This window comes from Diadema antillarum, unplaced genomic scaffold, assembly GCF_040938485.1.
Source record: "Diadema antillarum isolate AM-2024a unplaced genomic scaffold, OU_Dant_1.0 seq00001317_RagTag, whole genome shotgun sequence".
Lineage (NCBI taxonomy): Eukaryota > Metazoa > Echinodermata > Echinoidea > Diadematoida > Diadematidae > Diadema > Diadema antillarum.
The window spans coordinates 363,428-380,427 of NW_027272089.1; the positions used below are offsets into that span (position 1 = coordinate 363,428).

The 17,000-nt window shown below is 38.6% G+C and overlaps 1 protein-coding gene across 1 annotated transcript in view; it reads left to right on the top strand.

Moving 5' to 3' along the window:
- The window catches only part of LOC139708186 (uncharacterized), a 125,149-nt gene that overhangs the window by 62,803 nt on the left and 45,346 nt on the right, over nt 1-17,000 (top strand). The window contains exons 13-19 of the mRNA XM_071620160.1: nt 643-790; nt 2,564-2,674; nt 4,536-4,629; nt 9,076-9,195; nt 10,195-10,283; nt 12,741-12,903; nt 15,012-15,202. Of these exons, the coding sequence (XP_071476261.1) occupies nt 643-790; nt 2,564-2,674; nt 4,536-4,629; nt 9,076-9,195; nt 10,195-10,283; nt 12,741-12,903; nt 15,012-15,202 (916 nt within the window). The remainder of the gene's footprint in view (nt 1-642; nt 791-2,563; nt 2,675-4,535; nt 4,630-9,075; nt 9,196-10,194; nt 10,284-12,740; nt 12,904-15,011; nt 15,203-17,000) is intronic.

Consider the following 17,000-nt stretch of genomic DNA (forward strand, 5'->3'; position numbering starts at 1 on the left):
CTTTTGAGCATTTGACTTGAAATTTGGCACATGTGACAAGCTATGCCTATGATACATAGTTGTGCAAACTTCATTTTTTTTCTTAATGCCAAACATTGTGTTACCTTGGTAACAGCATATTTTTATGAAAATCATAGAAATTGCTGATTTATTTACTTTACTCAGTTAGGTTTTGAGCATTTGACTTGAGATATGGCACATGTGACTATCAGTGAGCAAAATTTATTAATTCAATGTTGAACAATACATTGTCATGGTAATTGTTTGTTTTTTTCAATAAAAAGCATACAAAGTATTCATTGCTAGTTGAGGTACATGTAACTCCCTCCGTGTTGGGGGGGGAGGGGGGGGGGCGTATTAATCACATTGAGTGATAGTTCTAGTTTTACTTGGCCTGATATGAAAAAGTCATGAAACAGCAGTATAAACTGTTTTTGCATTTAATACAGCATGATCAAAGTTTATGTGGAGGGGGCAAGTCATGAAACAGTAGTGTAACATTTTTTGTATTACAATGTGATCGCAATTTATATGAAGGGGGCCTAAAAGCCCCCCCCCCCCATATTTTCAGGTTAAAACATTGTATTGCTAATGCCATGGATGCCTACAAAATTGAGTTGTACATTATCTTTCCTGCTGCAGGTGCTGCTGAAATGCTTGCAATGGAGATGAAAGCATCTGGCATGTATGTCTCTCGTGCACTCAGCTTTCAACAGGCCAAGTTCATCACCGTAGAGGCCACGTTGACTCCAGACCAAGTCAAAATGTATGACACTGCCACTCACATTTGGTGAGTGTCACAGATTTTGATGGCAGACTCCAATAATGTGTGTTTTAAAAGTTTGCATGGATGTAGATAAGGAAAAGAGGTTCGTGGTGTCACCATGTGTATGTAGCCCTTGAACATACAATGCACTGTTTATTTAGCAAAAGACCCACGAAAGAGGAGATTGATGATGGGATGCGACATAAGGAGAGTGTAAGGAAGGCAAAGGGCAGCATTGAGCCTGAAGTTAAGGTTCCTCTAATGGAGACAGGGAAGGTTGTAAGGAAGAATAGAGTGACAATTTGAATCAGGTAAGGGTTCAGAAGTCAGTGGGAGGAGGAAAATGAACCAGAGAGGGAGGAGGAGGGGAAGGAGGTCAGATAATCATGGAGAGAGAGAAGTGACGAAGATAAGAACTTCCAAAAGATGGTTAACAAAAAGCAAGAGAAAACAATAGCAGTAGCACTTGAGAATGGAGACTGGAATGCGAAATCAAAAATAAAAAATTTAAGAAAAAGGAAGGGGGAATTGGATCATTAAAAAAAAAGACTCCAATGGGAAAGAGCTGTGGGAGAGAACAAATGATAATTAAAAGTGTAGTCCTGAAAAGCTTAGGCCTTCTATAAATGAAGGAATGTTGAAGAGAAGCTAATAGAATACAAAATGTAGTCCAGAAATGTGAGAGAAAAACTTCAAAATCGGTCCCTGTTAACCACTGGGAAGGCATGAGTTGTTTGGAAAGTAGAAATAGAAAAAGGAAAGAAAGAGGTACATGTGTTAACGTCAAAGATATTATAAAGTTATGGACTGTAAGATACAGTGACCGCAGAACCAGGGGGGCTGCAGCTCCCCACATGTCCTAACTGGCAGTGATTTTCCAGGGAATTTTTTTTTTTTTTTTTTTTTGTTTTTTGGAGGGGGGGGGGGGGTGTTATGGGCCAAAGGTCATGGGGTCAAAGGTCAAGGTCAACCTCTCAAATTTTCACTATTTCCCTCATATTTATGCAATGCCTGCAGGATTTTTCTTGAAACTTTATACATGTATACATGTATCACCCAATGGAGATTCTCTTAGAAGTTTCTTGGCAAAAGATCAAAGGTTAAAAGGTCAAAGGTCAAGTGAAAGTACTAAATTTCCCTTCTTCCTTCCTCCATATCTCTATCAAAAGTGACTCAAGGCGCCATGATAAAACTTAGTACATATTTATGCATGTTCAACCTGTGACAGTGATCCTCTTGGGAATTTCAGTGTCATAGGGTCAAAGATCAAGGGTCAAAGGCTGGGTTGAAATGCTGAAACTTTACTGTGTAATACTGAAATGATATTTTTTCTCCATACCTTGAAAATTGCTCAATGCTTAAACTTATAAAAGGGTCAAAAGTCAAGTCAAAATCCTCAAATACCTGCACTCTTAGACTGTATAGCCATTCATTCAAAGAAAGTGAACATTCAACACATTTGTGACCAACCTGTAATTTTAATATTATGCCAATCATGTGAAACTGTCATCACACATTGTCAAGACATTGTATTTAGACCTAGTAGGAGAACCATGTATTATGGCAGAGGCGTACCAGTAGCCATAGCGACATTTCTAGTTAAAGATAACTCTACTTTTCCAGGTACAGTATACATTTTCATGCTATACTTGGACTGTTGATGCATATACATGAGTATAAGACTCTACCTCCTGAAAAATTGAAAAGTTCTTATACCTCCATGTACTCCATTACATCAGAAGTGCACAGGTGATATTGTATATGTCAAAAGTATTTTCTTTTCATTGTTGTATCAAGGAAAGAGCTTCAGAGGTCTTTGAATATTGCCCTTGGCCGCACAAACACATCAACAGGTCGCATCTGGTCCACCTTTTGGTCCTGCCATCAACGCTTCTTTAAGCAACTTTGGTGAGTAAATAATTATATACAATGGATGTAAAAAATGATTAAGCTCTTTTAATCCATAATCATTCAAATGGGCACCATGCTCACCCTAAGGGGAACCCTCGGGGACCCACCCCCCCCCCCAAAAAAAAATAAATAAATAAATTAAGAATCTTCTCTAGAACCATAAGTGATAAGACTAAGTTAATACTATGAGATAGTACATTGAGAGTTTGTTTCATGTTTGTTTATGGCAGATCAAGGGGTGCCCCCCCCCCCCTTTGGTGCCATGGGAGGGGGGAGGGGAATGGTGGCCTAATTTGTGCATTTTCATCTTCTTCTTGAAAACCCATGATCTGTAATCCATGGGTTATGTATTTCATCCTATTGCCATAGTAGAAAATCACATTTCAATAAGACACTAAAAATCACAGATTTTGACACACAGGTGACAGAGGAGCTGCTTAAGCGCTTCACTCACTTCACTTCTTTCATGGATTTTCTCCAATCTTGGCAGCTAGCATCCCCAGGGGTATTAGATTCCCAGGGGTATTAGATTTCAATTTGTTCAAATAAGCACAATGCTCCCCCTGTTGGCCCCAGGGGGCCCACCCCCCCCCCCCCCCCCCCAAAAAAAAAAAAAAAAATGTGGATTTAGATAATAGAAAGATTACTCTTTCAACAACAACAAAGTACTAGGCTTATGGTGGGTATTATGCAAACATGATAAGTGCAAGGTTTTCCATATTTTAAATGCCGTTCGTACAAATTAAGGAGGAAAAAAGATGTAACATTGATCTTGACTTGAAATGAGCAAGAAAGATCTATTATGAATGTGACGCAATGCCTATTACTCTATGAATATTGAAGGTCGTTTAGCTGTTAGTAAGAGTATGTATTGTGCCATTACACATTCCCAACTGTTGTATAGAGATTACATTTGGCCAGCCACCATGACGGCTGTTATTTAGTGTTAAAGTCAACCAGTGCTTAAATCCATGAATTGTTTCAATAGAAAGATTTATCATTTAAGCATAGGAGCCATCATATCTTTGACTTGGATAGTAATATATTTCTGTACATGTATGTGTACATCATCAACAATGAATCAGCTTCAAGCAGTTGCAATGGGGTAAGGATTTTGAACTCAAAATGCAAAGCCCTCGTTCAGGCTGTAGTCAAGATGAACATGTCAAAAAATGCTTTTTTGATTGTGTGTTATACTCTTTCAGTAAATACTCCATCTTGAAATTTCAGCTAATAATAGACAAAAGTTTAAAGATTCCCAGGAGCCAAAAATCAAAATTTCACATTATTATTTTTGGTAATTATGCCAGCAGCTTGTGGCTCCTGTTGACCATGACTGGTCATGTATGGTGTGTGTTCATCTGCTGTACCTGAATGCTTCTGTTAACTGCTTTTATTTCTCTGTAATGTTAAAGGGATGGTACAGTATTGGTGGAGATGAGAATTAGGCTTTTAACTTTTTGTGAGATACCAAGAAAACACTTATGAAATAGTACAGAGCATACCATTTTTAGAGGAATTCAAACTTAATTTGATGAAAATCGGGTTTGGAATAACAGAAACATCCAAAAACAAAGTAAAACAAAGCAATCGTAATAAAAGTGTGGGTCCCACACTTTATTAGAATTGCTCTGTTTTGGATATCTCAGCCATTTCAAAACCAATTTTCATCAATTAAATGTTGAATTCCTCATGGAATTTCATGCTCTTTCATATTTCATAAGAGGTTTCTCATTATCTCGCCAAAAAATGTCAGAAACCTGAAATTAGGTCTCAACCAAAACTATACGATCCCTTTAATGGAGCACAAATATACAGACTTGTAACTATTGATTAATGCTTGTGATCATTCTTGCAGTCTTGGTGTCAAAGTTCCCAGCATTGTGAAAGAGGCTCAGGCATCACTGGCAGAAGGGAAGTGTGTTGTAATTGGTCTACAGAGCACTGGAGAGGTGAGCCAATATGGTCAGAATGACCATAATAGCTGTAGGTATGAAATGATGGCCTATTGACAAATGAATCCTGAAACGCAATTTGATCAATTTGACCTAATAGATATACTGAAATCATTGAGCACTGTAGAGTACACATGATTGTTGTACCTCAGATCAGATGGTCATAATAGAGTACTCCCTACTTGTGTCGGAAGTTATGTGTGGCAGATGTGCAAAAAGTTATTTGAGACCACACACTTCATGTCTATAAAAAGAATTTATTGATGGATTGATACATTCATGGCTGAATAGAAGAGTAAATAGAGTGAAAGTCTCTTACATACATATGTATGTACATACATACACACATACATAACAACAGACATACATACTAGATATTACAACAACATAAATCCCACTTTTGATCCTTAAAAGTTTGAAAACTATACATCAGATAACACTGTCATTGATATGAGTAGTAGCTGAATAGTGTACAATTTAGTTGGAGGTGCTTTGAATATGAGAGCATGAATCAGTTTCGTTAAATCCATGATTGATTATAAGTTAAGTTCCAGATTTTGGTCAAATTTGAACCCACTATACGAAATTGAACTTTACACTAGAACCAATGATATGTATGTGAGTGTGTGCTTACAATGACCCTGAACAATAGACATGAATACCACGAATATCACCTTTTTAGAGCTCTGCTGACTAGGCTTCTGGACTCTTGCTGCAAGGCACATGAATGCTTTATTAATATGTCATGATGGATTGCCCTGGGCACTGCTAGTCTGAATTCATGGTAAAAGGTAAATTGCACATGAAAAAGAAAATAAGCTTATGTTTTCATGTGCTTGCATACACTGCATTTCAGAATGAATAAAGAGTAAACAAGACTAGCTGTGATAGGGGAATTTCTCATGAATATTAGGCCGTATATATGGCCATTGTTCAGGACCATTGTCAGGGTGTTAACTACACACACACTCCCATAAACATCAATTAACCATTGTGCAAAATTAAAATTTTGTACAGAGCGTTGAAAACGGCAAGATCTGAAACCTGACTTAAAAATGAATCTCAAATCTAATGAAGCTGATTTATGCTATCATTTTCAAATTACATCCAACAAATTGCACACTATTCAACTATTGCTCATATCAATGTCAGTGTTATCTGATATATAGTTTTTGAACTACAACTAGTACATAGAATGTATATACATACTGGTGGTAAGAACAGGTAAAAATATAGAAGTATAATATACAACGTGTACATACATTGATGAATGAAATTTGCTACTCTACATATCCTACATGTGTCTATACTGGACTGCCAACCTCAAGTGAGAGTTTGGAGTGAGACACTGTTGGGGAGCAAGTGACCAAACCTGATCAATCGAAATGACAATGGTGGAGGGGGTGTTGGGGATGATGCGGAAGGGAATGTCTCCACACCCACCCCCAGCCCCCTTTCCACTAGAGGGAGCTTTGACAATTTTACATTTGAAATGGTGCACTCTATTGCATACGTCTGTAAAGGTTTCAACATATGCGTAGAGAGATGTGCCTGTGGGAAAATCTTGAAAGTTTGGGCTTGGGCATATTGAATGTCCAGATTATCAGGGATTTGGGGGACATTTCTTCTTCTTCTTCTTCTTCTTTCTTTTTTTTTTACCTTCTGCTTTTTTCTTCTTTCTTTTTTTTTGGTTCCGCATGAGAATTCTTTCATCAGAGTGAGACAGTTGAAATTTAGTGAATTGTGTGAGTCTCGTGCTATATGAATGAGAATTGGCAGCCTTGCTCTACACATGTATATCTGAATGGAATTGGCAGCAATAATTCTCATGGTCAGACCTCCAAGTGCATATGTGGATGTTGGAGTAAAACCAACCCATGATCAGCGTATTTTTTAGATGAAATTATCTACTTTCCTTCCATGATTGGCTTTGAAATTCCATGAAACTGTCAGATATGGTTCATATAAACATTTCTGATAGATACAAGTAAATGTTATTTGATATTTGCATTTTTTTTTTCATTGATTCCGCATTCCATAGTCCACGTCTTCACCAGCTTTGTTTCTCTCCCATGCTTTTGTCAAACTTCACTTCTCTCTCTTATCTCCATGATTTTCCAACCTTCGGCTTCTCCCTCTTTCCCCTCCTTTCTGTCTCATCTTTCTACTCCCAACATTTTCCAAAAAACCTTTCAGCGGATTTTCATTCTATTCCTTACAATTCTCTCTGTCTCCTTTTGTCCACTAGAGCAACTTCAACTTCCAGCTAACTGCTGCCCCACAATTTTTGTATCACCAATGCGCTAAAAACATCTGCACATGCTGCAGAGCCCCATTACAGATGCACTGTACGATTCCTCGGGAGCATTGTCGCTTCCTGTTGTCTTGCACGTTTCTCAGTTCCCGTGCAATTCAAAGCAATATTCATCTGATTTTCCTTACTTGCTGCTTTTTCTTTGGTTAGAATTAAGCTTTAAAAAAAAAGTTTATAACTTCTAAATTTTACTGATTTGTAGTCTCTAGAGTCACGGTTCATGACTGCAAGGCTTCATTGTGCTGGTCACATGATGAAAGGCAAAGAAATCTTTCCTCTTCTTCTTTGGCTTTCTGTTTTTGGAGTTCAGCATGAGAATTTTTTTATCAGAGTGAGACAGTTGAAATTTAGTGAATTGTGTGAGTCTCATGCTAATTGCATGAGAGTTGGCAGCCTTGCTCTACACATGTATATCTGAATGGAATTGCCGGCAATAATTCTCATGGTCAGACATCCAGGTACATTTGCAGCTGTAGGGTAAAGTAAAAATTTAAGTGAAGATTTGAAGAAAAAACAAATATTGCCACTGCCTACCATATTGAGACTGATCTTGGGCTGAGCAAAGAAATCTTTTCTTCTCTTTTTTATTTAATTCCCCTGGATAAAGACAGAATGTGACTTGAGTGAATATGCAGCAAAAACCGAATGCAAGTTTGTCCCCTGAGTTATCCCATAATGCATCTAAAGCTGCTCGCCACGCGGCACCCAAGTACAGTTAAACTCGCGTAAGTCGATCTTCTCGGGACTGAGCAAAACACATCGACTTAGGCGATTTTCGACTTGTGCGTAAATCGAAAAAAAATCGATTTAACAACAGTTACACCGCACGTACATTATGTATGTACATGTATGTTGTCTACTCTGGAGCCGAGAGCTGGAGAGGTGTGCCGCAGCACGGGTCGCCCGGCAGGGCCGCGGCTAACTTTGCATGGACAGTGCATTAGTATTGGCACAGGTCCGATTACTTTACATCCTTGTTAAACCTTGGGGAAGTGAATATGAACGATATTTGAGCAGTGATTGATTCCAGTTTACCATACCGTGGCTTGAAATGCGTGTAGAGGTGTAAATCTGATTTACCCGTGCCCGTAACTTTCCCCCTACTTTCCGCTTTGAAAACTCAGCAGCTTCATCCATCCACTGCACAGCGCAGACTGCAAACATACACAGACTATACACACAGCCCAGTCGCTGTACGCACAACTACACACAGCCCAGTCGCTGTACGTACGTAGCGCGACAGGGCTGTACCAGCGGACCTCCAAACACGAAGAGAGTTCAACAATCGCATGCGATCGCTTTGAATTTTGATACTTTAGATCATTTTTTTTTGGTCACCTGTCTGGTCGGGCTAGTCCTTATGTAAACAAAAACTGGCGTCTCGTGATTTTGACAGTGATTTATTGCACAATAAAATCTTATTCGACTTAGGCACAGTGAATTTAATGGTTTTTCCGTGAAAGTGTTCTTGGAATTTCATCGACTTAGGCGAGTATTCGACTTACAAAATTCGACTTGTGAGTGAATTAATACACGTAAGTCATTGGGGAAAAATCGGGACTTTTTAAAATCATCGACTTGCGCGATTATTCGACATATGCGATGTCGACTTAGGCGAGTTTAACTGTATTGGTGATACCAAGAATTGTCACTATTTGCCTTTGTCGCTTCCCTCCTCAACACTCATCTTTCTATGTAGGCTCTTCTTCTGCAAAGCAAGGACTATGTACACATGGTGTTACTGCAAACCTCTCTCCCTCATTTACTTCACCATGCAAACCTTCACACAAGGGCATGCACACTTTCTGCACGCCCTTGCATGTTAGTAAAAAATTAAAGAGCACACACATTACTCATTTCAGCACTTCTGGTTGGCTACATCCTTTAACCCATTTCATAATCCTTGTTCAAATTATGCAAACTTGTGTAAGGTTTCCCATACGTATACCTACACATATGTGTACTTGCTTAATTTTTGTTACAGTACACTAATATCTGCTGACTTGTGTAAGGTTTACCCGTACATCTACCTACCTGTACTTGCTTAACTTTTGTTACATTAATATCTGTTTGTGCAATGTTAGGAATGTGTTTTAACAACACGGATACTATTGTCCCTCTCACTATAGGCCAGCCTTGACTGGGAAATGACAAGGAATGGAGCCAACCTCCCAAACTTTGTCTCAGTGGCCAGAGAAATTTTGTCTCGCTTCATCCAGCAGCATTTTCCAACAAAGATCATTCATCCGGTAACCACGGCATTAACAAGTTTCTAAATTTCTGTTGTCAATGGAGAAGAAGCAACCTTGCAGTGTTTAACTGTTAGTCACAGCTATTTGGTTTTACATGCTTTCGAATATCGGTAATCTGTGTTCCTTGTTTCTCACAGCTTGTTGCAATGAACACAAACTGGTGAGACAGTAACCCAGCCCACATTGCAATGCATGATGGTAGATGCTACTGAATCATTGCTCGGTGATGTGCATGTGATATGTTTGGATTTTTATTTCCATATTTGTTTTAAAAGTGAGAGGAAAGACATCCATCATTTGTGACCCGACATCACAAGACCAACAAAAAGTCACCAGACATGGATTTTTAGTTAAGGGCAGATTCTAAAGGAGCAGACTATAAGCTTTAAGATGATGTATAACTCAAATGAAATGGACTCTCCTGACCTATCTAAATATTGGAAAGAAAGCACACACTCTGGAAAAGTGTGATCTGAGATAAGAGGCTCTGAAGTACAGTCTATTCAGCCGCTTAATCTTTACCAAACTCTGCTAGCTGTGCAATGAATGGGACAAAAACAAAAAACAGGATGTAAGCCACAGGGAACAACAATCAAGGGATTATCAACTAAAACTGAAATTGAGCATGCGCTTTTAACACATTCTGTCCATGATTGATACCAACTTTCATAGCAGTGGCATTTTCCTTTTAAAAGTTATCAGAGGTGAAAGTGAAGAGCATGCAAAGGATTTTCAAAAAATAAAAAGAGTCCCCTATAGCAAAGACATATCTGATCTCATTACTTAAAAAAGGGGGGGTTTAGAAAAAACTGCTGAAACCACACTTTCCCATTCATTCTATGATCCCAAACTTAAATTATGAAAAACTCATGACTGACTTGTTTGACAGAAATACATGTATGCACTGTAGTCCAACTAGCAATTGTATGACTGTGACCTCTTAAGTTGAGATTTATAGCTTTGTAATTTAGATTTACTGTCTTTGCTCTCTGTCAGACTGGCCTGGACCAAGAGGAGGATGAGTGGTGTATGCAGGCCAAGGAGCTCCTGATGGGATTTACCAATAAGATAGATTTGCCCAACAGGTAAGGGAGATAGAACCTTGATCCTATTCATAAAGTTGCATGTATGTGTTGAGATACTTTCAGCCGTCTTATGCCAGAAATACAATTTACCTTTAACTAAACTTACATTAAAGTACTGATCTGCCATGTAAAACACCTCCTACAAGACACAAACTTTCTGCAAGATGAATTATAGGAATGCCTTATTGTTTCTTATGAGTTTTTGTCAAGATATTCCACAAATGCGAGAGGGAAGGAAAAAGTTGAAAAACTAAGAATCACGCCCTGATGTGGGCCATGGAGCGAAGCAATCTATTCACCGTCACGCACTCAAATTCTCCCTATCACAGTATAAATGTAAGCCTTTCGTTGCCAGCGGTCGGGTCCGTACACTGGCCATATGCTATGTAAAAGGGAAGGAGGTGATCTTATAAACCGACAGACAAAATGCAGAAGGACAAGCAGGGTCACATTTTCAGTGCCTGGTAATTCAGCAGGCACATGCAGAGCGTACAACGTACAGTATATGCAGTCATCCCATCTATTTTTACCTACTGCCAGCAGAGGTTATGTTTTCGGTTCTACTTCAGACTTTGTATATTTGTCTGTCTGTCAATCTGCCTATTTATCTGTTGTACATAAGATAACTCCAGAACAGATGAACAGGGTGTGTTCATAACGAGGAAAGAAAGAAAGAGTTAAATTTGAGGGTCATTAAGTCAAAGGTCAAATGTCATATGGGTCGTAGAGACATAAAATAAGCTTAATCTCCAATAACTCAACAAAGGATGATAAGATTTTCACCAAACTTGCAGGATGTGTTTATAACAAAGTACTGAGTAAGAAAGAAATTATTTCATTTTGGGAGTCATGAGGTCAAAGGGGGGTCATAAAGGGCATAAGATAAGCTTAATCTCCCAGTAACTCATGAACAGATGATCAGATTTGCACCAAACTTGCAGGGTGTGTTAATGATGAAGTAAGAAAGAAACAATTCAGTTTGGGAGTAATGAGGTCAAAAGTCATACTGTAGGGGTCATAAAGGACATAGATTGAAATTTAGCTTAACCCGTTCCTTACGGGAACCTGGTATACCAGGTTCCCAAAATGAAGACAAGAGTGCCTGCTTTCGTGGCCTAAATTCATGTTTCTTTGTGTTAAAGTGCCAATAAAAGTGAGTTTGATAAAAAGATCAGAGTTTATGCTATCAGCATTTGTTCTCCTGTTTGAAAAATGTGTATTTCACAGTCTTATCTACCTTTTTCCTGATTTAGTTTTCGCTTGTTCTGCTGTAAACTCGTAGGAACATGTACATAGCGATCAAGGCTGAGATCAGTTTAGATTTCTGCGTTCGCTGACCCCAGTCATCCTAGTCAGGTGCCTGGTTTTGTGTAGAACAAAAGATTCTGTGAGCTCATCGGCGCACGCTCTTCATACCTCGCACCCAATCGATATTTCCATTGTTCACTGGCACATGTAGTTGACTGTGGGAAAGGGGGATACAATGTACCGCTTTACTGCCTTCACACAGGTGGATTACCAACCTGTCTACCTCTCTGTCGACGGGCAAAAAGAATCTCGTTTGGGGGTATTAAAGGCACTCAGAGAATTGCAAAAGGAACGGGTTAATCTGCCGACTCAACAGTGCATGATCAAATTTTCACCAAATATATTGTGTAGATGATCCTATTCTCTTATGTTTGTGTTGAAGATACTGCCTATGAAATGCCGATATTTTAATCATGGCTGCTTTGTGGAGGTCCTCTAGTTTAGAGTTTGGTCATAACAGATCGGGGGATATGCCTAGGGAACCAAAGTAGGACCCAATTTTCACATTTTCATCTTCTCCTTGAAAAGGTGTAGTTAGATTATAGTATTGAATAGATTTAAGTATTATCACTAGTTATACAATACAAATTTGTGCAAATGGGCACTACATGTATGTCACACTTGGAGACCCCCTGGAGCACACAGTTACCTGTGTGTGTGTGGGGGGGGGGGGGGGGAGGGGGGACAAAACCCCTAAATTATGGAATCTTTAATACAAATCTTGTGTTGAACCTGAAGTGAGGAGCTATGAAGTTAGTGTATAGGTGTATTGTAAGATCAGTGACTGCAGTTTCAAATTTGTTCATAGCAGATCATAAACAATTCTGCAAAACCAGAAATATTTTGAGTAAATTCATTCATGAATGTCCTTTCAAGGTCCTTTCTACATACCCAGCAGACAGCAGGTGTTTTTGCAAGTGTGGTAGCATGTACAAATGTACTCCATGCCCCCCATATGCCCTCAAAGCTGCCTTCACCCCCAAGTTTGCTATGTTCTTTAGGTAATAGTCTGCAAGAATGTATGGAAGTTGAACTGACCCCAATGTAATGACTGACTGAAAGTCATAAAAGTCATTACACATATGAAGCCTGTGCCCAAGTTTATAATGACAAAATTTTTCAAAACTGCATTTTTTTTTTTCATTCCAGTCCCATTGATGATATCATTGATCAGCTGGGTGGGTCCAGTAGCGTTGCTGAAATGACTGGCAGGAGAGGTCGTGTCATTAGAGTCAGACAAGGTCAGGATGCTGTTCAGTACCAGTTGAGAGTGGGAGACTCGGGAGATGTAGACAGTCTTAACGTCCAAGAGGTACTACAACGTATGACACAATGTCTATGGAATTTCCAAATCAATGAGTGGCAATGAATACTACAAATGTATATACATTTCTTTGTACGTCATAATATATACACATATTGTACCTGTCCCAGTGTCCCATGTATTGCTAGTGGCTTTGTACAGCTTAACTTACAAGGAGTGGATTCACTCATCCATATGCATTGTGTGTCAAGGTAAACCTTTCCATACTATTCATTTTTTACCTTGCTCATATAGGTACATAGCAGGAAATTAGGAAGGATTGTATTGCTACAGTGTACATTGGTTGTGACTCTTACATGCAAGGAACACATGGGAATGTATGAAAGACTTTCTGAGTCTCACACATACAGCCCTCTGTTGTAACAACCCACGTTTGATTTGTGAATGTTTAAATCAGAGACACAGCATCATCCTGATGACATTCCATGTCATTTTTTATGCGTCTGCCACAAAGTGTCAGCTAGGCATTATATTTTGGGGTTAACCAGTGATCTGTCCATCCATAATCAATTTTGTGGACTGCATAACATAAAATCCGTCTGAGGTAACCTAATGAAGCTTGGCATATGTATGTATGAGTGGACGAAGTTTGTGCCTGTCAACTTTTGGGTGCACATGCTCAAGATGAAAGGGCAATGGTCAAGGTCAAATTCTCAAAATTTTTCTATTTCGCCCATATCTATGCAATTCCTGAATATATTTTTTTGAAATTTAGTATATTCATGTATTACCCAATAAAAATTTTCCAGGGAAAGTTTTGGACCATGACGTCAAATGTCAATAAATGAAACCTATTTCAAGGAGAGTAAACACTCAACGCATTTGTGACAAACATGTCATTATGATTTTTTGCCAGTCATGTGAAACTGTCATCTCACATTATCAAGACATACTCTAGACCTATTGGGAGAACAATGCATTTTAGTGAAAGCATACCAGTTGCCATAGTAACATTTCTAGTTTTTGTATGTTGTTGCAGATCTGTCCATTAAGTCATCAAAAGAGGGCATGTAAAATGTCTAATTGTAACTGTTCGTATTCAGAATCGTTAAATCAAATTCAATGCTCATTGATAATACTAACAATTATTGGTATAGCCAAAGCTGTCAGTGGATTGAGATGGTATTGTAATTGTGTCAGTTTTTATTCAAGGATACCAGATATCTCATAATCTTTTCAGATACCATTGACATCAGATGACCTTCTCTCAAATAAAGTTCAATAGCTGAACATGATTCCCTTTGAGTATACCGGTATGTGACTGTGCATCACAAATCCAACAAAAAGTCACATGTCCTGATTTTATATGATTGATGAGGACTCGAAATAGGTGAGACAGGCAAACCTAGTCAATCTTTTGAGTTTTTCTTATTTTCTGTACTTTAGAGCAATTCTTCTGTCATTCTAAAGTTTGGGATCACAAAGCGAATGGGAAATTGTGTTTTTAGCAGTTTTTCTAGAACACTTTCTTCTAGAATACAATAGTGTGATTAGGTATGTCTTCGAGGCCCCTTTTCTTAAAAACCCTTTGCACACTCTTCACTTTAAACTCTCACAGCTTTTGGGAGAATGATGCCACTGCTTTGAAAGTTGGTAGTAGTCATGTATAGAATGTGCTAATCGAGCACGGTCAGTAGCAGCTAAATCTGATAATCCCTTCATTGTTGCCCTGTAGTTTTACATCCTGTTTTTTGTCCAGTCCATTGCACAGAGCTGGGCTTTGTAAGATTTAAGTGCTTGAATAGATCCTGTACTTCAGGGCCTCTTTTCTCAGTACACACTTTTCCAGAGTGTGCACTCTCTGTCCATTGTATAGATGAGTTAGGAAAGTCCATTTGTGTAGAGTTACACATCATTTTACAGCTTAGAGTCTCCTCTTTCAGAATCTGCCCGTTACTAAAAATCCATGTCTGGCGACATTTTGTTGATATTGTAGTGCAGGGTCACATATATTTAGAAATAAGTAATCGTTCCAGGCTACCTAGGTTTTCATTTAAATCATGCTCAAAACACTGCAAATAATGACTACTACCTAGTAGAATAAAAAAGACCAATGTCTCATTGACGTAAAGATCTTTAACAATTGTTTATTGCAGCGCAATCAATTCATGCGTGGCAGCAAGCTGGTTGCCATTATATCTGATGCAGCCAGTACTGGGATTTCACTTCATGCAGACAACAGGGTGTGCAATCAGCGACGCCGTGTCCACTTGACTGTTGAATTGCCCTGGTCAGCTGACAAGGCTGTCCAGCAGATGGGAAGGTCTCACCGGTCAAATCAAAGCAGGTGTGATGTAATCAGTACAGTGGAGAAAAAGTATGTTTTTATTGGAAGTGTTTATAACACACAGAGGTAATTTGAAATGCACTCTGTGCTGTGAAGATTTTCCCATGAAATATGAAAACTGGGTGACGGAGCAAATTATCCACTCAAGTCTGTTAGCTCACCTGAGCCGAAGGCTCAAGTGAGTTATTGCAATCGCTCTTCGTCTGACGTCAGTCGTGGGTTGTTCGTTGTGCATAAACTTTTTACATTTTCATCTTGTTCTTGAAAACCCCATAATGAATTTTCACCAAACTTGGCAGGTAGCATCCCTAGGGAGATAGGATTTGAATGGGCACCATGTTTTCCTTTGGGCCCCTTGGGGCCCAAACCTCCTAAAATAAGGAAGATTCAATGATATTCTTCTCTAGAATCAGAATTGATAGAGCTTTAAGTCTTTTTTTTTTTCAAAACTGCATAGTTCAACTTTCCGCTCCAAGTTTCTTTCCAATGTTCTCAGGTAAGAGTCTTCAAGAATGCATGGAAGGTAAACTTGCGGTACTCAGATGTCATTATTCTAAGAACCCCTCCCCATTTTAAAGGGCCTGTGCTTTGCGGTGGCATGTCTAATGAAGACAGCAGCCACCAATTTTTATCCCTCAGATTTTCAACTGCATGTAACTGCCACAGACTCATACAGAGCCGCAGTTGAGCCGATAATAAGTTGTTGTTTTTTTCTGCTTTGCAGCCATTATTGCATTTAGCCACTGTTCAGGCATAGTAATGCACTCAAGAAAAGCTTGCTGGCTGTATGAATGGTAGTGTGCAGCAATGCTATGAATGATAGCAGTGTTCAATGTATGAAACACATACATTGTAGATACTTAAAGGGTGTGTACACTTCTGGTTGAGGTGAGGATTTAGCTTTTAACGTTTTACAAGATATTCAGAAACCACTGTATGAGATGTCAAAGAGCATGCAATTCTAAGTGGCATCAAAATTTTGTGTGATGAAAATCGGTTTTGAAATGGCTGAGATATCCAAAAACAAGGTGAAACGAAGAGATCCTATTAAAAGACGTGGCCTGTCGCCTTTTATTGTTATCACTTTTTTTGATATCTCAGCCATTTGAAAACCAATTTTCATCAAATAAATGTTGAATCCTTCTTAAAATTACATGCTCTTTCATATTTCATAAGAGGTTTCTCCCTATCTCACTTAGGCATGTTATATACCTCAATCCCCACCTCAACCAGTACTGTACAGTCCCTTTAATATACAGTCATATACATGTACATGTAAGCTCTTATACATGTATAAATGTTAACCCGTTGAGGACGGTTTGATTTTGCTACAACACACATTTCCCATAGACACCTGCCAGAGTATACTCGGGACTCGTCCTCAACGGGTTAAAACATGTACATGTACATATAAGTGATACACACAAACTGAGAACTTGTCTGTAATGGCCAAATGTCTTATGAAAGCCACTTTTCGCCTCCCTTGGTTTGATTGTATTAAGAAATTAAAATAATTTTTGTTGTTAATTTACCATAACTAAATCTAGATATTGCCATGTGGAAGATGAAATTCTGAAACCTTATTCTTAAACATGTGTCAAACAGTTCCTGAAAGTGTTAAATTGTTTTCACTTTTACAGGATTCTTTGTCCATTTGGTGTGTAGTATTGCATAGTTAAGTAGCATGTAAACATAGCTTAGTTTTGTTTTTGTTTTTTCATTTTCTTCATGGACCATGACATTTTAGTCAAGTGGCTCAAACTACTTGGCTTATAAGCTGTAAGTTACTGATGTCAAC